At 35.9% G+C, this 26862-nt stretch overlaps 1 protein-coding gene across 13 annotated transcripts in view; it reads right to left on the bottom strand.

The window, feature by feature from the left end:
• The window catches only part of HDAC9 (histone deacetylase 9), a 940182-nt gene that overhangs the window by 18713 nt on the left and 894607 nt on the right, over positions 1-26862 (bottom strand). For all 13 annotated transcript variants that reach the window (XR_009352864.1, XM_059171303.1, XM_059171302.1 and 10 more), the window contains 2 exons: positions 21991-22075; positions 4185-4332 (listed from right to left, as the gene is read on the bottom strand). Coding sequence is in view for 12 of the 13 variants with exons in the window: in XM_059171303.1 (XP_059027286.1) it covers positions 4185-4332; positions 21991-22075 (233 nt within the window). In the remaining variant the exon portion in view is untranslated. The remainder of the gene's footprint in view (positions 1-4184; positions 4333-21990; positions 22076-26862) is intronic.

Raw genomic sequence — 26862 nt, 5'->3', positions numbered from 1 at the left:
TTTTGTTTAATCCTCAGAACCTTAGGAAATTCTCCTTTCATTTTTAAAGACAAGGAAAATAAAGCCCATGGAGACAAGTAACTTGCCCATGATTGCACAATTATTAAGTTGAAGATGGGATTTGAACCTCTGCAAGTTGATTCTAGAGTCACACTCTATTCTTCCTTTGTAGTGGGAAGAAGATAAGAGTGAAGGAGTAGAGATGAAGATGAGAAGATGGGAAGCTAAAGTTATCATGCATCTTATTTTACTTATAGTTCTATTAAAATATGTTTCTTTTTCCTTATAAAACACTTCTTTAAAGAATTCAGAATGGAACCCTGAATATATAAATGGGCACTGGACTGAATCCCTATCATATTAAGTCAGACTTCATACAGGCCCCATCTCCTGACCACATGGTAGGCACTGAAAACAGAGATAACAAGATGGTCCCAGAAGGAGGAGGAAAAAGAAGAAAAGAAGGGATAGATTATCCTTCCTTTTATCAGGAGCTTCCAAATCTTAGGCCACTTAGCCCACTTTTCAACTGTGACTTTCTTGACACTGGATGAAAATTAAGAATAACGTTTATATTGGAATGTTTGCCTGGTTAAACAAGTGCTCAAAATAAAATGATCATAGAGAAAAATCAGAAACCTGCATAATTTATACAATATTTAGCTTTTAGAAGCCTTGGAGACACAATGGTAAGAAATGGAAAACAAAGTTGTGTTTCTAGGTATACTAGACATGAATGTGTATTTAATAGTTGTCTATATTTCTATATACATTTTCAGATACAGAAAAATGTGGTTATTAATGTCCTTGGCATACATTATAGGCCATTAAAAGTTAAGGTAGAAAATACCTGGGATTTTCCAGCATATCATTATACTTCTTTAATATTCACGAATAAGACAGTTACTCAAAAAAAAAAAAAAAAAAAAACCAACAACAACCCAGCTAGACTTGGAATCATATATTTTCTCATGCTTTTGTATTATATAATGATATGAAACCATCTCATTCATGAGAAAAGTTGCCAAAAGTTGAAGACAAAATGACAACCAGACTAGATTGTACTAAGAAAATCTAACATGATTCACACTATAATCAATAGGTCCAACTGACATTTGAAAAGTGTAACTTTTAGTTTTTGTTTTGGTTTAAAAAAAAAAAAGAGAGAGAGAGAGAGAGAAAGAGACAGGATTTCTAGAGTATATATGTGTTCCCAATAACACAATATTTGATCATCCTGAAGTTCTGATTTTTTTTTCCTTGATTTTCAGCAGAGCCTGAACTAATATTCAAGAATAAACCTAAATACTGCACTGACCTTTTCAAAGTAGAAGCATTTGAAATAGATATCCAACCAATGTAAACTACAATCTTTTAAAGGTGCGGTCTCCCACTAAACAAGAAAAAACCTAAACCTTAAAAAAAAAAAAATGACTTTAGGTCATTTAGAAGCTAAATGCTTCTAAGCACAAATATATATGCTATATGTGATCAGGTCTAATGTTTAAATATTCTTTGAACATATAAATGGACCCCATTTAATTATTTTGTCTTCTTTTTTCTGATCCACTAATTTTTTCTTTCTTGCTCAAGTCTTTGCCACCTGATAATTTGTTTTGAGACTGTATTTAAATTAATCATCCCCCAAATGCATCCCCACATATCAGCCTTTTTCAAACAATTTACTCTTCATGGTCCATCAGTAAGTTGTAAAACTGAAATGACTGTTTTCACTGTGTTGTCATCTCCCTCTTGCCACCCCCCCCCCAAGAAAAATGAACAAAAAATACTTACAATGGTTCTTAGCCAGGAGCATTTTATCCCTTATTCACTAGTGGTAAATGAGTCAGATATGAGTTGGCCAGGAAAAGAGCTGCTTTACCCAAAATCTTAGTACAAAATGAGTCATCTCACTCCAAGCACCAATATATCCTCCAAAATAATTGGCAAGAATTTCCTATAAAAAGAATCTTGCCTTCACTCTTTTCCATCCATTTAGTTTTCTGATTTTTCTAATTTTTAAATTTCCTGTGTACTTACAATATTACATTCATAACAAAGGCCAAGAACATTTCCACCTCTTTATCTCATTCTGAAAGTCTTTCCTGTATTGAGTAGGGGGACAATTTGAATAGCATGCTTCTGGAAAGAATAAATGTTCTGTGGCTTTCAAGGTTTCTCTCTCTCTGACTCTCTCTGATGAAATTCATGCATGGTTCAATAGACATGCAAAAGTCAATTTTAGAAGAATTTTTCTTTTCCTCTGCTGAAAAAGTGAGTACAAAGCCATAGAAAATAAATCAAGCAAAACTATTTTTCTTTCCCTAAGAAAAAATCAATCAAAACAGATATAATGTGTCTAATACTGATAAACAAATATGAATCCAGGCCATAAGCATCAACTCTGTTTCCCTACACATCAGAACATTCACATTCCCATTCTTTGCTACCAGAGGAAGCTTAAAAATCACTGTGAACAAAAAAAATAGATAGATAAATAAATAAATAATCACTGTGAACTGAAGCTGGGGTTAAGTCCCTGCAGATTATCAGAATTCAAACACACCTTTTACCTGACGATAAGTAAGCACGCTTATAGAGCCAATTCCTGCCAAAGTGCTGAGATTTTTATATTACTTGGGGTGTATAACAGAATTTATTATTCTTAATTATTCTAAGCAAAATTATTTACAACTCATTTCACTCAGGTTGGAATTTAGTTTCATTTCTTTATATTAAATGAATTCTAAATAATAGATATACTCCTTTTATATCCAGCACTAACAGATGTTAGTTTCCTCAGTTTTATAGCCCTCAGATGACAGACAACTAACTGCATTTGGCTTTGGGAATAATTGCAACACCTTTGGATTATGAACTTGGTTTGGTTCTTAGCTGGGAACGGCAGGGGGTTAGTCCATATTATCAAAGATGTAAAATAAGTTTTCCTTTATGTTCCAGATGCCCACATGAAGATGTCTTCTAATAAAATATTGTACAACTATTTTTTTCTATAGGTAATCTGGTCTTTAAGTGGTTATAGTAAGAAAAAAATACTTGCTTAAAAATGAAATCTCTTATTCAATGCATCTCCTGCTGTTGACCAAAGCAAGATGTTAAATCCATTAAACTCTGAGTATCCAGTAAAAGCAAGAAAGCTAAAACTGTTTAAATTGTGCATTCTTGGGAAAATTGCCAACTAAGTACTAGGTAGCAGGATCTGTGTAATTAATGGTGATGTTATTGACAGAGGGAATATGATTTCCTTCTCAGAGCAATTTCGAAGTGCAAGCTGGCAGAACTTCAGTAAAGCCTCACCTGATTCATTTTTAAATTGAGAAAATGTGACTTTGAAGACAGCCAGAGAAAGCACCAATGTTTATATATATGTACATTTGTGATGGCTTTGATTGTAGCAGACTTAAAAAAAATCCTAAACATAGCATTGTCTGTATGATAGGATGATGAACATCAAAATGCACAAACTGACAAGTATTTCTTAAAGGAGAACAAGCAAACCCAATCTTAGGTTAATATTATTTTTCTTTTCCTGAATGCTATATTCATATGAAGACTAATTGGAATCAACTTCTTCTTATCAGAAAGTGGAATAAAATCAGACTCAAGAGTCCATACATTCCTTTATACAAACTCCTGTCTCCGTTGGAGGCACCTTCTATCTTTACCCAGTCCTTGGACCACAAGGGCAGTCACAGAAAGAGCCTGTATGTATTTAGGTTATCCAACTGACTAGAAGTACTTCCAGCTTCCTCTCTCCTTTTTCCACTTTGTTATAGCAGTAATTTTGAAATGATGATAGAAGGAAAAAAATTATCTGGAAAAATAGAACTAAGGAAAGAAGTAAAGCACATAAGTAGCTCTTTTCTACAATGATTTGCATTTAAATTAGCCAATGAGGAGTGATTTCTCTCACCATGTATCTCATCCACTCTAATTCTCTGTGAACTGCAACCACATGCTCCATCTCTGTGTTTCCCATGAAGAATGAAACAAATGAATTCTTGGAGGCCTATAGCATTTGCTGTGGAATCTGTGGCTTTGAAGAAGACAAGTGGTGGAAGTGGAGGAGACAGGTGAAGGAAAGCCTGGAGAGAGGTTCATAAATGCTAATGATGAGCCTGGATGTTACTGACCTTAATGACTCCCCCATGTTGGATCCATACCTGCTATCTTCTGAAGCAAAGGGCTGTTCTACATCTACCGTCAGGGAGGCCAGGGCAGAAACAGTCTCGGTCTCCTCCTGCAACTGAGTCCCAGCCAAAGCACAACCCCTTGGCACAGCCACCATCCTTACTGACTTCCAGTACTTGCCTAGGAAAAAAAAATGCATCATACTTTAATAGGAATTTTAAAGCAGTATTAATCAGAATACTTATATAGATCCAACTCAGAGCAGTTGTTAAAACGATCTGTGTTATACACAGCTGTAATTTGGTTTCTTAAATGTTATGATTAAGTCTTTTTCTCAATCTAAGAATGCCAAGTTGTGAAGTACTCATCATCCCAAGCCCGAGTCTCTCCCTTGCTTAGAAGATAATAAAGTGAGGAACAGTCCATGGTCTAATGAACTCACTATCAGACTGATAGTTGTCTCTACAATTAAGTAATAATAAACAAACTCTGGGCATAGCGTCCTCTGGGAAACCATCAAGAGACTAAGAGGTAGAAGTCTTATGGAGAAATTGAATGAAATAATCATGTTAAAAATTGCTACTTGAGCTATTACCTTTTTATAAAAAAAAAAAAAAAAACTATGAGGGTAGAATATTAAAGAAAAAGAAAGGCCCAAAAATGCCAGCATGAATCGAATGGCAACTTTGCCAGAACAATCAGGTTTGTTAGTCCTGGATGTTCTTTCTTTCTCAACCCCAGGGTGTGTACTAGAACAATAATTGATTTAAAACTTTAATATATGCCCTGGCTGATGTTGGCACCCTTCCATATGTCAGACGGAAGTTTCATTTTTTGAGGCAGGGAAGGGAAGTAAGAGGAAAAGAGGAGGTCATTTCATGAGAACATGCCAGTGGAATAAACATGAAAGAGAGAGTCAACGGCTTTCTCGTAGCCTGAAGCTTTTTTTTTTGTGTTGAGTAGTTCGAAATCAAAGCAGGAGAATCTTCCTAGGTGGTGACATGACTTACTAGGTCAGAACTATCTCTGTAGCCTGACCAGTGAGGTAGGAATTTGACATGGATTGGTAAGGAAGATAACTGGGTTCTGGACCATGCTCTGCCACTGACCATCCTATCATGTAGGTAAGATTCTCTGGCACTTCATATCTGCTTCTCAAAATAGGGGAATGATCTCAAATCCCTTCCAGCTCTAACTAACATTTTGCATTCGGCCTTTCCTTATCTTACTGCCTTAAAACAGAATGGATGTCATATTAGTGAAGGAGACTCCGTCTCCTCAACTACTTCCCATGCCAACAGAACCTTCTGACAGTTGTCCACTACAACTTTACTTGCTGTAATTACCTATTCTGCCCTAAGTCTGAGAATCATAAAGCTTTCAATTTGGACCAAATGATAGCAATTATAACTGTGAATCAACTGTGAATAAACCCAATTACAACTGTGAATAAACCCACATTTTGAGGTATTGAGGACATAAAGATATTTCCCTCACACCAAGAAATTCATGGTCTAAATGACAAGACTCTGTGGAAAAGGCCCATGTGATCCTCAGAGGAAGTAAGTAGGACATATACTTATGATGATGGGAAAGTGAGAGAAGAGCTGGCAGAAAAAAATAGTACTTAACCAAGTATTTGAAAGACCATCAGAAGTTAGTCAACCTGAAACAGAGGGAGGTGATGGTGGTGAGATATTCCTAGCATAGGAAATAGTGCACATAAATGTGCACAGACTTGAGTCTCAGGTCTCTGTGGTCTTCCTTTTTGGGGAGCAGGGGGAGATGTGGGTACAAAGTCCACTGCTAGGAACTACTGGAATGTTTGAAAGTCTTGAGTGCGATGAGGAAGACTGCTGCAGCAAATATGTGCTAATTAACACACAATCTTGAATAACATGCGAATGATCTTGGACTTCAACTTGTAGGTATAAAGAGGGCAATTTTAAGCAGAAGAGGCTGGGAATCAGGTTTAAATTTTTAAAAGATCCCTCTGGACAGATTATGGACAATGAACTGGAAGGTGATGAGAGTGATGGCAGGCTCATAAAACTGGAGACAAGTGCTCACTGAAGAGGAGGAGTAAGGAGTCCATTGAAGATGGAGGCCTGAACTAAAAGTCAAGATTTCCAGATTGGAGACTACACACTGGACCCAAAGAAATCACTTGGATCACTCTGGGGCACAATTCCCACATTTGTAACATGATAGTGAAGGGCTTGATATAATGAAAGTGTTCTCCCTGCTGTAATTCTCAGTGACTGTGATTTTTCTGATCTCATGTTATCTTACTCTTGGATGTTAGAATGAATTTGTTTTGGAAGAAAATTTTACTTTTCTGTGAGTCCATAAACCCGTGAGGAGGTCAGTAAACACTTGCTTTTAGATAATATGGCACATCTAGAATAACCATGGGCTTTAAGTTTTAAGCATTGTATTTTTTCCTCAAGAAGAGAATTCTTGGCCATAGACAAAACAAACATCTTTACTCCCTAAACACAATTAAGACAGAAGGTATGAATCATTAATAATGATCTTCAGCAGAATAACTGACAATGATCCTTTAACATTTAGCCTTTATATATGTGAGTAGTAAGAAAGATTTTAAATAGCTAAGACCTTTTTGAATAAAATTTAATGTGTATAAAATATCCTGCTAAGTTAAGGTTAACTGTTGGAAGTTTGGTTTTTATCCAAATGTATGAGGTTTCTGACTCAGAAATAACCCAAAACTTTGAATTCAATATGGCCTCTGGTGAAGCCTATAAAAACAAAGGAAATATTCTACATTAATAATGCATTCATAGACTACTATCTCTACTTGTAAAGGAGAATAATTAAAATGAAGTGGGTATAGCATAGACTGTGCAAAATGCAGCCAATTCAAACTCCAAATTTATGGGTTATATTTTCACAAGATGAGTATTTTTTTTTCTTTCAGAAACATATGTGCTAGAAAATCCTATCTGTTGGCATGAGAATAATATGCTTATTAGCACACAAGAGAAATGAACCAAGGTTTACTGCTCGAGTATTTAGGAGCTGCTATTTATAGAGTAAGATATTAGAAACCAGCAACCACTGGGTTGCTCTCCTAAAGCAATAAAACTGTCAAAAGAGACTGGTTTTCCATTAAAACTGGTCATGCACACTCCTTTGGTCATATCCTCTATCCTTATTTGTTTTGCCCACTAAATCTCCCCACTTTTCAGCACTTTCTTTTATCTTTTCACTTTCTTCTTCCCTCCCTCCCTTCCCTTCCCCATCCCTCCTTTTCTTTCTCTTCTTTTTTTTTTTTTTAAAGATTTTATTTATTTATTTGACAGACAGAGATCACAAGTAGGCAGAGAGGCAGGCAGAGAGAGAGAGGAGGAAGCAGACTCCCTGCTGAGCAGAGAGCCCGTTGCGGAACTCGATCCCAGGACCCTGAGATCATGACCTGAGCCGAAGGCAGCAGCTTAACCCACTGAGCCACCCAGGCATCCCTCTTTCTCTTTCTTTCATTCCTTCCCTCCCCTTCCTTCCTCTTCCTTCTCTCCTTCCTTCCTTCTTTTCTTTTCTTCCTTCCTTCCTCCTCTCCTGCCCTACCCAGCCCTTTCTTTGCTTTTCTTCCTTCCTTCTCCTTCCTCCCTCCCTTCCCTCCTGCCTTCCTCTTCTCCCACCCTCCCTTCCTTCCTTCCTCTCTGACTACTTAGCCTACACTATTCTGCATTTTTGTTTTACCTGATAAAGGCAAAGGAAAGAATGAATCTAAAATAAAGGTAAAAACTAGGTAATGGATGCAGATGGTCAAGAATTAGAGGGCAGGCCAAAGATGGAGTTACTGTGTCAGAGGAGCCAGGAGAGGACCTCTTGCAGGTACTGAATAATCAGACTTCAGCATAAACCACATTGTTCTTGGTAATGAAAAATTTAGAAAAAAAAAAAAAGTATTTGCCGATGCACGAAGGTCTGTGTTAAAATTAACCCAACTGTCCAAAGTTTTACCAACCAAAGCCTCTGACACTGCAAAAGCCTCCTCATTCCAGAAACCTCACCCTTCCCCTCACCATTATGGGGGCTAAGAGTCACTTCTCAGACTTGTTCTTATGATTTGAATAAAATGTCTTTTGTTATTACACACCATGTTCTCATACGACAAGAAACTGGTAGTAAACCTTTTCCAAGCCCCAACAACTTCAGAGATTATTATCACCTGGGACTAACAAAACACCTCACTTCATGGATTCTCCAGAGTTCAGAGCTTCCTAATAGTTTTTTAAGATAGGTTTTTAAAGCTAAATGGAGAAACTTACTGCGTTCCAAAGCATTGTATATATGAAAAATAATGATGTTCTGAGAGTTGGTATATTAAGAGTGATCAGGTAGTTTTCATCCAAGTTGGGGTAATTTTAAGCTTAAAATGGGGCTAAAAATAAAAATTATATGTCACTGAAATGCTTATTTATTGGTCAACAAATTGTTTTCATCAGTAGATCTATAAAATATAAAATAGTCCTATTCAAAAGTTATTTTCACAACTAAAATTCATTCTAAAAAACCAAAAATTGAATAATTCATGTGTGCCACAGCATGATAACTACTTCATACTGATTATCTAAACATTAGAAAATAACATAAGCAGAATTATGATTGCGGATAAATAATCACGTTAGTAAATTTTGTGGCCATATTTCTTACTGACAGAATATCATTATATTTTTATGAAGAATGTTTCAATGTGGTCTAAGTATTTTAGATGTTTTCATAAAATTGCCTGCACTTCAAGGCAGAGTTTAACAGTTAATTATTTTTGAAATTGTGGCATCTTTAATTACTCTTCTTAAGAGACGATAGTGTTTTTGGTTGAGAAATACTGTCTTTAGAGGTGTAGTACTATGTGGTAATTTCTGCTAACGTGGAACATTTTCACTTCCAATTTTTAAAATACTGAAATGAGTGACTATTTCACAACAAATATTTTCATGACTAATGTCTTTTTCCTCCTTTTCTTTTTATTTTTTTTTAAAGATTTTATTTCTTTATTTGACAGAGAGAGAGAGAGATCACAAGTAGACAGTAGGCAGAGAAAGGGGAGAAGCAGGCTCCCTGCTGAGCAGAGAGCCCGATGTGGGGCTCGATCCCAGGATCCTGAGATCATGACCCGCGCCAAAGGCAGAGGCTCAACCCACTGAGCCACCCAGGCACCCCTTTCCTCCTTTTCATAGGTATCTTTCTTTGGCAAACATTTTATGTAAACCAAGCTTATCAAGAAAGTTGTCCTTATTTTTGATTCTACAAAATTTTGCTTACTAAATTTAGATGCTACAAAATCATATGACTTTTCAGTTTCATTTTATTCCAGAACAGAACATAAATTTATGCCACTAAGAACAGGAATTTTATCAATGATTCTATTAAGAAATAGACACCTTTGAAATTTGAAAGCCCAATTACAGATTTTCAAAATCAAATCCTATGGTTTGCATGTTTATCCTCAACTTGTTCATTTATTCCTTTGCTTTTGTAGGGATTAATTTAAATGTTTTTCTTTAAATTGATCAGAAACACTGTTTCTGTAACTGATATTCTTTTTTTTTTTTTTTTTTTTAGATTTTATTTATTTACTTGACAGAGAGAGAGAGATCACAAATAGGCAGAGAGGCAGGCAGAGAGAGTGGGGGAAGCAGGCTCCCCACTGAGCAGAGAGCCCAAAGCAGGGCTCAATCCCAGGACCCTGAGATCATAACCTGAGCTGAAGGCAGAGGCTTAACCCGCTGAGCCACCCAGGAACCCTGCAACTGATATTCTTTAAAAGTTTCAATCTAGTATTTTTCCTTCATTTCATAACTATTTTTTTTATCAGCTTTACTGAGTATAGTTTACCGTCAATAAAATTTACCAATTCTAAGGGCAGGTTATGATGCATATTTGACAAATGTGTGCAGTGATACATATAACGACTACCACAATCAAAATACAGAATATTTTCCTCAACCCTTAAACCTCCTTTTGGCCCTTTTGAGTCAAGTTCTTACCCTCCTTCTTGGCCCTTGACAATCACTGAAATTCTGCCACTGTACATTTGTCTTTTCTAGAATTTCATATAAATAGAACCATATACTCTGCAATCCCTAATATCTGGCTTCTTTAACTTAATGTAATACTTCTGAGATTTAAAAGATTCTTATCTTTTTCTTATCATCTCTATTTTTGTTTCTTTGTATGTAATATGATTTTTCTTTTTTCTGGATTCTTTTAAGATTTCATTATAATGAACCTCAATGTGATTTTATTCATGTTTATTCTGCCTGAGATTGATTGAACTTCTTGGATCTGTGGATTTGCAGTTTTCATCAAATTACAAAACCTTTTCCCACTATTTCTTTATTTATTTTCCCCCACTATTTTAAAAAATATTTCCCCAACTGCTGCCTTTTCTGGGACTCGAATTATAGATGTTATCCAACTGATGCTGTCCAATATACCACTGATATACTATTTTTCAGTATTTTTCTCTCTATTCTTCACTTCAATAGTTTCTATTACTTCCTCAACTTCATTTTTTGTTTGGTGTTTATTTTGTTTTGTTTTTGTCTTTTGTAGTATATACTCTGCCATTAACCCTTCCAGGGTACAAAATTTTTAAAATTTCCAATACTGTTATTTTTGATCTCTAAAACTTCCATTTGAGTGTTTTTTAGGTTCTTCATTTCTCTCCACATTATGCTTGAACTTTCCTCTTCATGTTAGGAATAACTACCATTCTTGTCTGCTAATTCTATCATGCCTTGAGTTTCTGAGTTAGTTTCTGTTTAATTAATTTGTCTTATATTTCTAGGCCATATTTTCTTACTTCATTGTATATCTGGTAATTTTCATTTGGATGCCTGACATTGTTATTCTGAACATATCTGGTTATTGAATTTTGTTGTGTTCTTCGAAGATGGTGGACTTTATTTCAGCATGTAGTTAAATTACTTGTAATTAGTGTGATCCCTTTGAGGCTTGCTGGTACTCTTTGTTAGACTGGCTCCAGAGCAGGTTTTAGGGTAAGGCTAATTTAGCCCTAAAACTAAGAGAAAACCATTTTGATATTTCTGCATGTTGCCTTATGTATTACAAAGTCTCTCCAGTTTGGCTATTAGGAATGCAAACTATTCCCAATCCTGTGTAAACTGGTTGAATTATTTAACCTACTGGTTTTCTCAGCCTTTTGGAGTTTCACCTCATGCATGTAAAATAAAACAAATGTTTAAAGAAACTTTTGTACACATACACAGAGTTCTTTCAGGGTGCAGGAACTTCAGCTCAAATATTCTTCTCATATAATATGATACTATATGTGGAAAAACTCAAAAGACTCCACTCCAAAACTGCTAGAACTTATACGGGAATTCAGTAAAATGTCAGGATATAAAATCAATGCACTGAAATCAGTTGCATTTCTCTACACCAACAACAAGACAGAAGAAAGAGAAATTAAGGAGTCAATCCCATTTACAATTGCACCCAAAACTATAAGATACCTAGGAATAAACCTAACCAAAGAGGCTAAGAATCTATACTCAGAAAACTATAAAGTACTCATGAAAGAAATTGAAGAAGACACAAAGAAATGGAAAAATGTTCCATGCTCCTGGATTGGAAGAACAAATATTGTGAAGATGTCTATGCTACCTAAAGCAATCTACACATTTAATGCAATTTGTATCAAAATACCATCCATTTTTTTTTCAAAGAAATGGAACAAATAATCCCAAAACTTATATGGAACCAGAAAAGACCTCGAATAGCCAAAGGAATATTGAAAAAGAAAGCCAAAGTTGGTGGCATCATGATTCCGGACTTCAAGCTCTATTACAAAGCTGTCATCATCAAGACAGCATGGTACTGGCACAAAAACAGACACATAGATCAATGGAACAGAATAGAGAGCCCAGAAATAGACCCTCAACTCTATGGTCAACTAATCTTTGACAAAGCAGGAAAGAATGTCCAATGGAAAAAAGACAGCCTCTTCAATAAATGGTGTTGGGAAAATTGGATGGTCACATGCAGAAAAATGAAACTGGACCATTTCCTTACACCGCACACAAAAATAGACTCAAAATGGATGAAGGACCTCAATGTGCAAAAGGAATCCATCAAAATCGTTGAGGAGAACACAGGCAGCAACCTCTTCGACCTGAGCCGCAGCAAAGTCTTCCTAGGAACATCGCCAAAGGCAAGGGAAGCAAGGGCAAAAATGAACTACTGGGACTTCATCAAGATCAAAAGGTTTTGCACAACAAAGGAAACAGTGAACAAAACCAAAAGACAACTGACAGAATGGGAGAAGATATTTGCAAATGACATATCAGATAAAGGGCTAGTGTCCAAAATCTATAAAGAACTTAGCGAACTCAACACCCAAAGAACAAATAATCCAGTCAAGAAATGGGCAGAGGACATGAACAGACATTTCTGCAAAGAAGACATCCAGATGGCCAACAGACACTTGAAAAAGTGCTCCACATCACTCGGCATCAGGGAAATACAAATCAAAACCACAATGCAATATCACCTCACACCAGTCAGAATGGCTAAAATCAACAAGTCAGGAAATGACAGATGCTGGCGAGGATGCGGAGAAAGGGGAACCCTCCTACACTGTTGGTGGGAATGCAAGCTGGTGCAACCTCTCTGGAAAACAGCATGGAGGTTCCTCAAAATGTTGAAAATAGAACTGCCCTATGACCCAGCAATTGCACTATTGGGTATTTACCCTAAAGATACAAACGTAGTGATCCAAAGGGGCACGTGTACCCGAATGTTTATAGCAGCAATGTCCACAATAGCCAAACTATGGAAAGAACCTAGATGTCCATCAACAGATGAATGGATCAAGAAGATGTGGTATATATACACAATGGAATACTATGCAGCCATCAAAAGAAATGAAATCTTGCCATTTGCGACAACATGGATGGAACTAGAGCGTATCATGCTTAGCGAAATAAGTCAAGCAGAGAAAGACAACTATCATATGATCTCCCTGATATGAGGAAGTGGTGATGCAACATGGGGGCTTAAGTGGGTACGAGAAGAATAAATGAAAGAAAATGGGATTGGGAGGGAGACAAACCACAAGTGACTCTTAATCTCACAAAACAAACTGAGGGTTGCTGGGGGGAGGGGGTTTGGGAGAAGGGGGTGGGATTATGGACATTGGGGAGGGTATGTGCTTTGGTGAGTGCTGTGAAGTGTGTAAACCTGGTGATTCACAGACCTGTACCCCTGGGGATAAAAATATATGTTTATAAAAAATAAAAAATTATATAAAAGTCTAAAAAAATTTAAAAAAATTGGCAGTTTGGCAGCTACAGTTTAAGGTTTGTTGCTTAGATTAAGGGGGGGGTAAGGGTAAGGTGGATAGAGGTTTGAGGACAGAGAAATGTGAAAGAGTAGTTTGAGAGATAGAGCAAGCTGACTTGAGAAACATAGCAGGATTATAATGGGTCCATTTGAGTTTGATGATCATAAAGTTACAGGAGGCCAAACTGCTATAATTCAGGACAATCATAAGCAGACATGTTTATTTAGGTCCAGTGTGGGAAGAAGTTTTCTGTAGAATATATCAAGGGTTTAGATTTTATTAGGTTGGTAAAGTAGAAAGGTAAGATTTTTAAGGCAGATTGAAAGGTAGAAGGGCAACTGAATTTAAGTGTTATTGTTTTCAAGATGGATGTAAAAGTGAAGAAAAGAAAGGAAACTGAATTAAAAGAAATGAGAAATGAAATGAAATGAATTGAAGAGTCTTAGGTGTGTGGGTTGACAATTCTATGGCATATGGGTCTGATGTATCCCTCTCTGGCAGAGATATGCCTGCCAGTACTGGCTTGGGATTTCTTTTTTCCCCTTAAGGTCTGCTAAGACAGTAACAGATGGTCATCTGCTCTCCAGGCTCCTACTATTTCCTTTTTCATTCTTTATTCCTATGAGTGTATGTCTGAAAAACAGAACAAAAACTCTCTTTTTTATTATCTTAGTGCAGTTCCATGGAGGAGTGAAAGTATATGAGTATTTTTAATCCATTATCATTACTTAAAAATAGTGCCCTTTCTCCATTTTAATGCCAAAAATAAGACTTATTATTTTCTTTTTTTTCTCTTTTCTGTTAACTTTCCCTAGCGGCCTGTGCCCTTGTGTACTTGATTTTATCCATTTATTTAAATATGTATATATTTATTTATTTGAATTCATATTTTGTTGAACTTGATCTCTGCATATACTAGGGTCTAAATTAGGGATACTTATCCTCCAGAAAAAAAATTGCATTTGCGTCCTTCAGAACTTGGAGTGGACCAAGATAAAACCTCTTTAGTACCCATTAAATTCATATTCCCAACTATGATGCAGACCTTAGGCCTTCTCATGCACTGATATTATCATCTGGCCCAGGGATATTCTCCCTGTTTGGGTTACTTTCTCTATTAAATTTCAGCTTATTTCTTTTCCCCCTCCTATTCCTTTACATTCTAGTAAGTCTAGTAATGTATTAAAATAGCCTGTTTTAATGTAGGCAGAATCTATCATATTTTAGGAGAGGCCTAGTTTAGTGTCTATCCTGGGATACCTGGGAATAGGAAATGTGGTAAAACTCTGTTTATATCTGTGAAGAAAGGAATAGGAAGTCATATGATTTAACAGAAAGTGGGCTTTGATAGCATAGTCACATCAGAGTTCAAATCTTAGTTTTACTGCTTGCCTGTGGAAAGACCTGCAAAAAGAGACCTAAACTTGTTTAAGCCTTAATTCATTAATGAACAAGATGAGGAAATTAATTATGCTATTTATGATATGCATATGACTAGATATAATATATATAAATACCTAGCAAATGATCTCCTGAACTTGACTTTCTAAACACGCCTTATCTCAGTGAATGGAATCAAATGTATGTGTGAAGCTAATCTGGGTGTTAACAGTTGACTATATAATCACAATGCATTCCTATTCTTAAATTAAAGAGTGTTCAGTCCTGGAAACATGCATAATTTTATTTATTTTCATAGTTTTATTAGTTTTGCCTTGGCAGAACATGAGTGAAAGAAAAATCATAATTACAGAAGCAGTTGGAATTTAAAAAAAGTCCAGACAAGACTCTATGTAGATAGCGTATTTTCCTTTTGGTTTTGGTACATTCTAGTATTAGTGCTCTACCAAACAATAATCAGAATCTCAACATTTCAAGAGAATGGTTACTTAGAAGTTCAAAATCAACTTTCAAAGACCCACATTACAAGTTTGACCTGGCTCTGATGCGAATAAGGGTTGGTGGGGTTAATAGTAGGAAAATATTTAATGCTGCTTTTCTTCAATGAAGGTCTGCCTGGCCTAGGTCTGCAACGTCAAGGCCTCTGTCTCAGCCAAAAAATCTATGACAAATAGCAGCTCACACCTGACAACAGTCAAGGTTTTAAACTCAACAGGGCAGGGATTTGAAATTCTGCCAATCCTTGCATTTTTCTGTGATTAGATATATTTTGCAAGTTTACAAGGGGCTCCAATGTAGATTCATAGCTCCATGGCTCCTTGTAATTTGGTACTACCCTTCTAGGACTAACTGACTAAACCTCAATTTACCAGAACTTCCAAAACTCCAAATCTTCAGTTAAATTAATTTTTATCCTAAACATGTCATTTTTTGAAGAAATGAAAAAGGTATACATAAAAATTGCAAAAAAAAAAAAAAAGAATTATTTGTGAGACAGAATAACATAACGGTTAAGACTACAGACTCTGGAGCTAGACGGCTTGATTTATGATGTTGCCTTTATCCACTTATTAAATATCGAACTTTGGGGAAGTTAACTAACCTAGATGTGCCTCAGTTTACTTGGCTGTAAACTGGAAATGAAAATAGTACCTACTTCATAGGGTTAAGAAGATTAAATAAGTTAATTTTATATTCGTAAGAGTGCTTAAAACAATACCTGGCATACTGAAAACAATCATAATTGTTAATTTTTTTGCTAGCAGCTTACAGGATTTGTGTTGTGTACTCTATGCCCAACATGGGGTGAGTTGCATGCTCTACCAACTGAGCCAGCTGAGCATCCCAAATTTCTTCTTCTTAAGTCTAATATTTCTCATCTTCCTCTTCAAACCATTTTTTCTTGCACCGTTCCCTATCACAGAAAGTGACACCACCATCTACTCAGTTGTCCAAGTCTGAAATCTAGAAATCCATTAATCCCCTCCATGTCAATTAATTACCATACCAACTCAATTCTACTTCTGAATTAAATTGCTCATCTATGACAATAAGCAATGCTAAATCTCCTGTCCTTACTGCAGGCATAATAATCTTTTGAAATGCAGATTTGACCATGCTCCTTCTCTGACTGAAATGAATCCCCAAATCCTTATGAGTTAAAAGTTCCTTCCCAACATTGTGGGTTATCTCTTATTCTTCTCCCCTGGATCGCAATAGGATAAAAATGGAGGAGAGAGGAAAAGAGAAAGAAGTAAGAAAAAAAAAAAAAAGATAGAAAATCAAAATAAAATAAGAAGGAACAAAAAGAAGAAAACTGAGTGTGGTTTAGGATTTGGATGTGGAGTCAAGAAGCTAGTAAAGCTTTTAAGATGATTCATGTAGCACATATTGCAATACAGGGGACAACTTTTTAATTGGTGTGCATAGCCCCATGAGGTCAAGATATTGGACAGTTTCCTTACAACAAGATATGTATACAAATTCCTTACAGCTTAGAAGCAATCTGGATTTTCTTCTCATTTGTCTGGTACAGATGCCCTTTCTCCTTGGTAAGGGGGTAGATAAAGGGTATTAGGCTAACGGGAGGAATGGTTGAGAATGGCATTTCACTTAAAAAAGACAATGGTTTTCTCCTTAGAACAAGTCTTACTTTAATAGCTTTGCTTCATTAATTACTATCTAGATCTCTTGATTGCCAAGAGAACTGAATACACTCCTCTGATTATCCACTTAGTAGGTACATCAACAATGCCTGTATTTTATTTTACCAACTAGTTATTTCTATTGGAAATAGAGTAGAAACGAAATCAACAAAATTAGCTTGCCTTTGTTTGCTTTTAACATCATTTGTTACTTCTTTTTCTTTTCTTTTCTTTTTTAAGATTTTACTTATTTGTGAGAAAGAGAGAGAGAGAGAAAGCATACCCACAAGGAGGGGGAGTGGCAGGCAGAGGGAGAAGAAGGCTCTCCATGGAGCAAGGAGCCTGATGCGAGACTCAATTCCAGGACCCTGTGATCATGACCTGAGCCGAAGGCAGACACTTAACCTACTGAGCCACTCAGGCATCCCATGTTACTTCTTAATTCATTGTGGTGCTTGAACTAGTGGATACTGACCAACTAAGTCAAATACCTGGTCACATGGTATATTCTGCTGCAATGAGAAAATTCTCTTTTCATACTAGCCTCAAAAGCTGGGTAAATTCAGAGGACCACAAATTCACTTCTCATTGACCTAAATAACTGTGTGTGTGTGTGTGTGTGTGTGTGTGTGTGTGAACGAGAGAGAGAGAGAGAAAGAGAGAGAGAGAGAGAGATTTAGCTATACTGACAAATTTTATATGCTGGAAAAATGGATGTTGTTTGACAAGAACATACATGACAAATACTCTCCCTTCCTCATTCTCATTCTGGCCTATGTAACCATTTTGCTATGATTGGCATAACAAGGAATTCTAAGAAGACCCCAATCCACTAAACAAAGGAAGAATCCCTAGAGTGGGGAAAAGATGAGTAGGGGCAGATGGGAAAAAGACCACAACTATTTTTTAAAAATGATCCTGATTCTTATTTCCCATTTTGTTGCCACAGTAGATCCAACTTAGTAGAGTAGGATGCCATTCCTCTTGAAATTTCTCAGAAAAGTTAAGTGGCTTATTCATCATGCCTTGTGAGTACTGAAGTTCCTGTCATTTTTAAATCCTCTACACTAGTGTTTTTCAACTTATCAGCTCCAAACCACTTGAGGGTTGCAGCAAAAATTTTAAAGAATCCTCAAATCCTTGTATACATACATATTTTTCTTGATCTACAAATCAAAAGATATTATGATTATCACTATTATCATGCAGGAGATCTAGAAAAGTGGTTGACACTTAAAAAGAGTACTCTTCTTACTAAACATTTAAATAAATAAAAGTAAACCATGGCTCTATACTTGTGGTTTTCATATTTTGGGGTTTCACAGATCAATATCAATATCATTCATTGTATGTTTTAGAATTTAAAATTATAGTCTTTCAAACTACATGAATTAAGTTTTATGGAAAACTCACTTCATGATTCCTCCCTTCAAAATCAGTGAACATGTTATCATGGGCCAAGACTGGTGTGAAAAAAGGCATTTGGGAACCTTGCTTCTCACCTTGCAATGCAAAAGAAGGGAAGAAGAGTATAATAGACTCTATAAGTTGTTAGGATGGGTTTTAGGAAAGGAAACATACATATGAGGATCATTTATCCTTCTCTGGGCTGACTCTTACCTGGCATCACTTGTTGGTGATTACAGTCATCAGCCAACAATTAATTTCAGCTCTGAGAATTGCCGCCTCAAAGATTAGAGACAGAAATGGTAGCTCACAAGTAATTCAAATTCTTTCTTAGAAATGATTCATCATTATGAATGATGGGATTGAATTTTGACAAAAAGACAGAAGACAAAAAGAGCTCACATATATTTTGCCCATTCTTCTTTATCTTTTCTCCACATGGGTTAGCCAAGGAGTATAATTACCTTTGTTAGTTAAAAAAAATCAACTTGGGCTAAGAAAAATAATGTGGCAAATATTGAAAGATAAGCTGTTTCATCTATTCAGTAAACATTTGCACAATGCCTACTATGTGCCAGATACTGTGCAAAGAATTCAGCAATTAAAAACAAAGAATATCAGCAAAAACAAGCCCTGCTATGAAAACACACAGGAAATGTACCTAATCTAGAATGACAATGAAGGGATATACAGCTTCCCAAAAGAAAGAACATCTGAGCTAAATCCAGTAAACTTAATAGGGATGAGGCAAAACACTTGCTAGAGTGAACAGCATGTGCAAACATGAAGCTTCTTGACCTGATCATCTCTTTCATCATCTCAAAAATGGCTGATCTTTGTATATATCCACCATCTTGAGATGAAACCAGAACCTGACCTGTCAGAAGGGGTCTTTATTACCTGTCAGAAGGAATGGTTGCCCTGCTGTACTGCCTTGTAAGGTCTTTTCTTCTGGGTTAAAAGAGTAAAACATAAACAAGGACAGGACAACAGGGATGGTCCTGCTGCCAAATATTCTCATACATGTGGCCAGGCAAAAGGCCAATGTTAATCACAGCCTCCAGCACCTGCATACCCTCAGTTGGGGGGCTCAGTTCTCAAAGAGAAATTCATATAAGGCCTGTCAGCACCTTGCTGTCTGCCTCAGGACAAGGCTATCTAGGAACTTGCCTGAATGTTTCCCACATGCTACAAATCCTGCTTCTCAACATTTACATAGTTTTAGGATACTGCAGTCTCAAACTGTAGCACAAAATAATCCTTCACAACCTGTACTAAGAGGTAGGCTGAAATTCAAACACCTCCCAAAGTTAAAAGGAGGCACCTGTGTGATGCTCAGAGACATATGTGAAGAGAAGGTTCTTCAGTTAACAAAGGCTACCTTAGAGGCAACCAGTGCAGCTGCAAAGGTCTTCCATGTACCTAAGAGTCCCCATGTTTGGTTCAATGCTCTGTGGTCACCTTCCTGAATTATGGTAATTTTTTTTTTAACATGGAAGCATTCACACATTTTCATTTTGCACTGGGATTCAAATTATGTGGTGAGTCTTAACTACTTTCCCCACCAAAGAGGAAATGGGGAGCCCAGTGAAGGGCCTGGATTCCTGTAAGAGCACTTAAAATGGAAGACTGGTTATAAAACAGAGAAAGGTAAAAGTAAGAGCACAGTTTTATAGTTTATAAGGAAATTTAGCATTGTTTGCTAGGCCAGAAGCCCATAATTTTAACTTCTCAAGCCATTATAAAATTTGGTACTTGGAAACACTGACTTTAATTTTATTGCTTTATGGACCTAATGCAGCCCCTTTCTGTTTCTGTAGTCTGGAAGAGTGGCCCCAAAGACATAGAATTAAATGGCCTCAAAAGATACACAATTCACAGAATGACATAAAAAATGTACCACATAGTGTCAAAGCCAAAGTCTGAAACAACTTTCTCTGTAGTGATTTCTACTCTATGTCCCAAATGACAAGAGATCACTCTCATATTTGTCTTTCTCTTTACCTCAACTCACCATTCTGTTCCTTCTCAACCACAACCTTACTTCTTCCTCCCTAGGGTGATGTTACTATCAGTCTTTTTTGGCAAGTATCTTTTCACATCACTAACCTTGAATATTATCAAGACTGACTGCATAATTTGCAGGGCTCAGTGCAAAATAAATGTGGGCCCCTTGCTCAAAATTTTTTATACAAATTTAAAGATAGCAATAGTAAGAGCATTAAACCATGCATAGGGTCCTTCTAAGTGTGGGGTCTATGTGACTACACAGCTGAACACCCAAGAAGCCAGCTCTGAGTCTCAGTGGCCAAAATTGCATCACGTACCCATTCCTTAACCAATCACTGTTAAGTGGGTTGTCTAGTTTAGCCTTAGACTAAGAACTGCTCTCCTGGAGCTGGGCATAAGTTCATTTTCCCCTGGTATCTGGTGACAAAGATTCACGAGGAAAACCAGGCTTCTTTTGAGTACAAGTGAGGAAGGCATTGTTGCTGAAAAGCCAACAACATTTACTACATTATATGTCCATGACTAAGAAAGGGGAGGTTTTCTTCAGAAACTCCCTTTGGAGCAAACTCTGGTTCCTAGGGCCTTGAAGATCAAATCCAACCTACTTAAATCTGCCTACACTTGAGTCCCAGGTTCCCATGCACTTCAAACCTCTCCTCTGCTGCCAACCCTTTTTACAGTTACCTGCAGGGGTGAAAAGATGTGATTCCTGTCCTCCTGATCATTATCCTCTAAGGAACCAAGACTAAGAGACTATAAAATACACAAAAAACTCAAATAATAGAAAAAATTTAAAGAAAAATGCTAATTAAAATCCACATGGTATTGCTAAGAGTTTGGGGGAATATTGGATTTACAAGTGCTAGGTACAATCCTCACTAGGAGTTAGTATTTGCAGGGGTGGGGGTTGGGTGAGCCTGGTTGTGGTATTAAGGAGGGCACGTATTGCATGGAGCACTGGGTGAGGTGCATAAACAATGGAATTTTGGAACATATACACATACAAAAAATAAAATTAAATTAAACTAAAAAAAAGAACATACTTCTCCATGAAATATAATATTCATAAATGTTAAGTTCTTCCATAATTTTACTTTACTAGATTCATAGAAAAATAAAACTAAATAAAGTTTTAAAAAAATAGGAAAGGAAGAAAACAGTAAATGATTGCTGAATTCCAACATCATTAGACGATAACTTATCCTTAGTTAAATTAGACAATATAATCAAAATTTCTAGATTATTTTATTGTTTTGGACAGACACTTAGTGGTAGTAATGAAAAAAAAATCCAAGTACTTGGAAAATATGAGAAATACAAGATTCTACATCTGGAGCCTCTGAGTTAAGGTGAGATCACCACATTGAGAGCAAGGTAGTAACACATTTAGGTGTGAATATATAATATGTGCAAATTATAATTCTAAATATGTTTCTCATATTTGGAAACTCAAATATGTTTTTCATGTGCTTTCATTTTCAGTATAAGTTTAATTAGTTGTACCTGATTAGAAATTAAAAAGAAACTTTAAAGACATACTTTGAATTTCAATGATCTTCTGTAAAGAAACAACAGCATTCATATTCGGGGTTTGGTGGAGAATATCTTCGGCAAGCGGCTCCAGCTGCAACAATAGTAGATAATAATGGGCAGAATATTATGACTTTATAGTAAATCTGAAAGAAGCAGAGCAAACTGAAACAATCCCACCCCAAAGCTTGCTTGAAGAACTAGTTAATATTTTCATTTTGCTGATAGCAGTTCTGAAAGTATAGCCAATTTTATTTTCTGTTTTGCAGCCATGTAATTGAATTCCAAGGGGCTTTTCTATTGGTCACAAAACTAATCTATGAAGTCCGTGAAGCAGGTGCATGTCTGTGTATTATTCATTAGAAATCTGAGTTATTTGTGTAATTTTTGTAGGTTCTTTACAAACCAAATTCCATCATGTCTGTATATGCAGCTGGGCCCTGCAAACAAAACCTCAGGGAAGTTGCAGTACACAGAAAGTGGGCAGTCTATTATCTGTACTTTTGCAGTGTTTTTATATTCAACCACTTTACACTTCTGGACACTTCACAATAGAAAGCCATGAGACACAGCTGCTCTTAGCCAACTGCTATTAAATAAATGGTAGAGAAAATGTTCAAACAAAACCAAAGCTAAATAACAGTGCATTTTAAAGGGAAAATAACTGTGCATTTTCATTTAACTTCTACTGTTCTTATAACTATGCAGATGTCCATGTGGAAACATGGGACGAATTCCTGCCTTGCAAATGTATAATGATCTTCTGGAATTACACTGATTTTTCAAGGACAAGCGTAGCAAACAGTGCTTTGCAAGAAATGAAGAGGAACTTTAAGTAATTTATGGAGTGTTTTGGCAGAACTAAATCTGATGATATATCCTGGGAATACCTTGATGATATAGCTTGGTATATAGCACCAGGAACTGCATAGCCAGAACATTAGCAAACAAAAGGAAAGTAATAATAACAAAGGTATTAACAAAAAAAGGAGCTTTCTTAGAAAATTTAAAGTCAATAGTCTCAAATTCAAACTGATGGTCAAATTATAATATGGTATGAAAAGGAACCGATGTCACCACACACTGTACTGAAATAGAAACTCATCTGTCTCTTCATCTGAAGAAAAGAACCTAAAAACTCAGGAATTCCAAGTTTCTACAGCATATGTGAGTGAATCTTCCCCCCAGGGTCTCTCTGAATTGATTATTCTATACTTCAGTCATGGAATCTAAAACAATAGCACCTTTCTTCCAGATGCCATAGGATAACCAACTAGCTTAGGGATATTTATACATGGGTAAATTCACTAAATACAACTTTCAAGAGTGTTTTTCTTAGCTGCCAAAGAAAAACCTTTAAAACATCAAAAGGTTATTTGCAATACAGTTTAGTGAGAAAGAAAGAAGTGTCAGTGTAAAGGCTCTGTAATCTCAAGTTCTTACAATTTTTAAAAATATTTTTGAAAAATCTGGTATTTTAGATAGTATCTTCAAGAATATGTTATCCTAGTAACAAGCTCTTAACTCAGAGAAACTAATGAATCATAGGCAGAATGATACTTGGAAAACTTATTCCAGAATTAGATAGTGTTGAGCTATCTTGCTTATAAATACTCTTTCCTTTCACTCTGTCTCAGAGATTAGAGAAAAATTTTAATAGGAATCAGATGGATTTTACTAATAAAACATTTTGAAACATCACTCAGTGTTCAAATATCTAAAAACAAAAGAACAAGGTGTATTTCAGAATATAGCTTTCAAAAAGCTTTTCTGAGACATTAGAGTAAAAACGCTGACAAACTGAAAGGTGCTGGCTACTGCAAAGAAAACTACAGGAAGATCATTAATGTAAAAACCTCACTTCTGGAACTCTCTTGCATTGAGGTTTGTGGGCTATTTTTAAGACATGGGTTATGCAGGACATAAATGTGATTCAGAGTACTGAGAGTAAAAATACAAACAATTGGAATCATCATTTGGATACGATAAAGTTCTGTCCACTTATAAAAGCAACCTAGAGAATTAAAGCAATTACACTGATAATTTAAACCTCCCAAACCATTTCCCTGCATGTTTTAGGTGAATGCCATTTAAACTTCAATAAATTGCCCCAATTTTCTTCATTTTTGAGGGTATACACACAGGGATGAATTCAGGAAGTTCTCAATGTAGGTTCTTTATTTTTTCTTTGGAAGCTCTGCAGAGAAGGTAATAGGTAATACTCTGAACTGACAAGAAGGCAAATGTCATTGAGAGTCTGTTTTCATAAAATTAAAACCTTGATAGAGGGACCACAGAACTGAGTTGTCTTTTCTATAGTGCTGATTTAATCATTCACAATTAATGTGCTTGCTTTGGCAGCACATATAATTATTCACAATTAAAAGCACTAAAAACATCTGATTAAAGCAGCTATTTAACAAATATTTATAAGTATTGGTCATGATTAGTAATCTAATAACTAACTGTAATGAAATAATGTTAAATGAATAGTCATTTTTCTTAAATTTGGGCAAAATCATTGCCTACTGAGGCTAATCAATGTTAGAGTTATTAAAAAATAAGGATGTATTTTATGTAAATCAGAGTACTTTTGTATTTAAAAAAAGATAAAACCGATGCAGATGTAGAAAATATCTCACACCCATCATGCTATTCCATCAAGTAATAATTATTATCACAGAGTAATAAGACACACTAGGTAATTTTAACACAATCTCTTGAAACATGAAGTTCTCATGCAGCTTTATTAGGTCTAAAGCTTAAATGCAACCATTACTTATAGAACTTTATAGAAATTTTCTGACTCAGTGACAGGGACATTTATTTTTCTCCATTTTTTACACAAAGTGGCAATACCATATTGATGTAGTTCAGATGTTTGGTAAGTTTTGCTTATCATGTAATTTCTAAGTATACAGCTATTTATTTTTTTAGACTTTAATTTTTTATTTTTTATAAACATATATTTTTATCCCCAGGGGTACAGGTCTGTGAATCACCAGGTTTACACACTTCACAGCACTCACCAAATCACATACCCTCCCCAATGTCCATAATCCCACCCCCTTCTCCCAAACCCCTTCCCCCCGGCAACCCTCAGTTTGTTTTGTGAGATTAAGAGTCACTTATGGTTTGTCTCCCTCCCAATCCCATCTTATTTCATTTATTCTTCTTCTACCCACTTAAGCCTCCATGTTGTATCACCACTTCCTCATATCAGGGAGATCATATGATAGTTGTCTTTCTCTGCTTGACTTATTTCGCTAAGCATGATACGCTCTAATTCCATCCATGTTGTTGCAAATGGCAAGATTTCATTTCTTTTGATGGCTGCATAGTATTCCATTGTGTATATATACCACATCTTCTTGATCCATTCATCTGTTGATGGACATCTAGGTTCTTTCCATAGTTTGGCTATTGTGGACATTGCTGCTATAAACATTCGGGTGCATGTGCCCCTTTGGATCACTACATTTGTATCTTTAGGGTAAATACCCAATAGTGCAATTGCTGGGTCATAGGGCAGTTCTATTTTCAACATTTTGAGGAACCTCCATGCTGTTTTCCAGAGTGGCTGCACCAGCTTGCATTCCCACCAACAGTATACAGCTATTTTGAAACACCATAAAATTATGACTGTTACAATGTAGTAAATAAGTACTTTTCATATTCTTTAGAATCAAATCATTTTAAATAATCAAAAGTCATTTTAGTTGGCTAAGATGCATTTATAGAAATAGGCAAGAGTATCCCTGGAGAAGCTCCTGAGTAAGAGTTTTAAAACTCACTCTGTACTCATGAGACATGAAAATCAACTTTATTATTTTCATGATTCAGAACAGAACAAAGCTAAATAAAGATTTTGAAAATCAGTACATGAGGATAGATGTATACGTTAATCAAGCAAAGGATCTAACTACTCTCGTTAGCTTTTATGTTTCCCAAATATATCAAGCATTTTCACACTTTTATGCCTTTATTTGTTCTGTTTCTGCTAAATTCAATTTTCTCTATCCTTATTTGAATTGGTGACACCTTACTAAATCATCCAAAGACCAACATAAACATTGCCCGCTCTGTGATATCTTTTCTAAAATTCTGATAGAGCAAATTACTTCCATCTCTGTGCTATCTTTCCACCAAATATTCTTGCTTACTCTACACATTATTGTGGTAAGTCATGTCTGTCATTTTCTATTTTGTTGTGAGCCATTTAAAGGCAAAGATAGAACTTGGGATGAGGTGGGTATTTTTAAAATGTTGAATGAATGAAGGAAAGATTAATTGAAAGAAAACGTGACCCTCCAGAGCTAAGAGACCTAAGTGGACTAGGTTCTCCCTCTTGCTTGCCTGCTATAGTTGGGGTATGGTTTAGAGTGAAAGACTAGGAAATACAAGTGATAATTCATTTTTAAATCAATAAATTGATTTTAATTGATTCTTAATTGATTTTTGAACTTTAACTGATTTTAAATTGAGCATCAATTTCTTTCTTTTTTAAGATTTTATTTATTTATTTATTTGACAGACAGAGATCGCAAGTTGGCAGAGAAAGAGGGGGAGGCAGGCTCCCCGCTACACAGAGAGCCCAATGCGGGGCTCAATCCCAGGACCCTGAGATCATGACCTGAGCCGAAGTCAGAGGCTTTTTTGTTTTTTGAAGTCAGAGGCTTTAACCCACTGAGCCACCCAGGTGCCCTGAGCATCAATATCTTTAAACTTATTAATTCCAGTAATGTATATATGAATAATCTTGTATAGACTTTCTACATACACAATTATATCATCCATAAAAAATAATAGATTTGTTTACTCCTGTCCAATCTTTTTATTTTTTTCCTACCCTATTGCACAGTCTAGAACCACTGTGCAATG

Source organism: Mustela lutreola, chromosome 4, assembly GCF_030435805.1.
Source record: "Mustela lutreola isolate mMusLut2 chromosome 4, mMusLut2.pri, whole genome shotgun sequence".
NCBI lineage: Eukaryota > Metazoa > Chordata > Mammalia > Carnivora > Mustelidae > Mustela > Mustela lutreola.
Note: the sequence above shows the minus strand (reverse complement) of the source record. Positions and strands in the feature narration are given on the sequence as shown.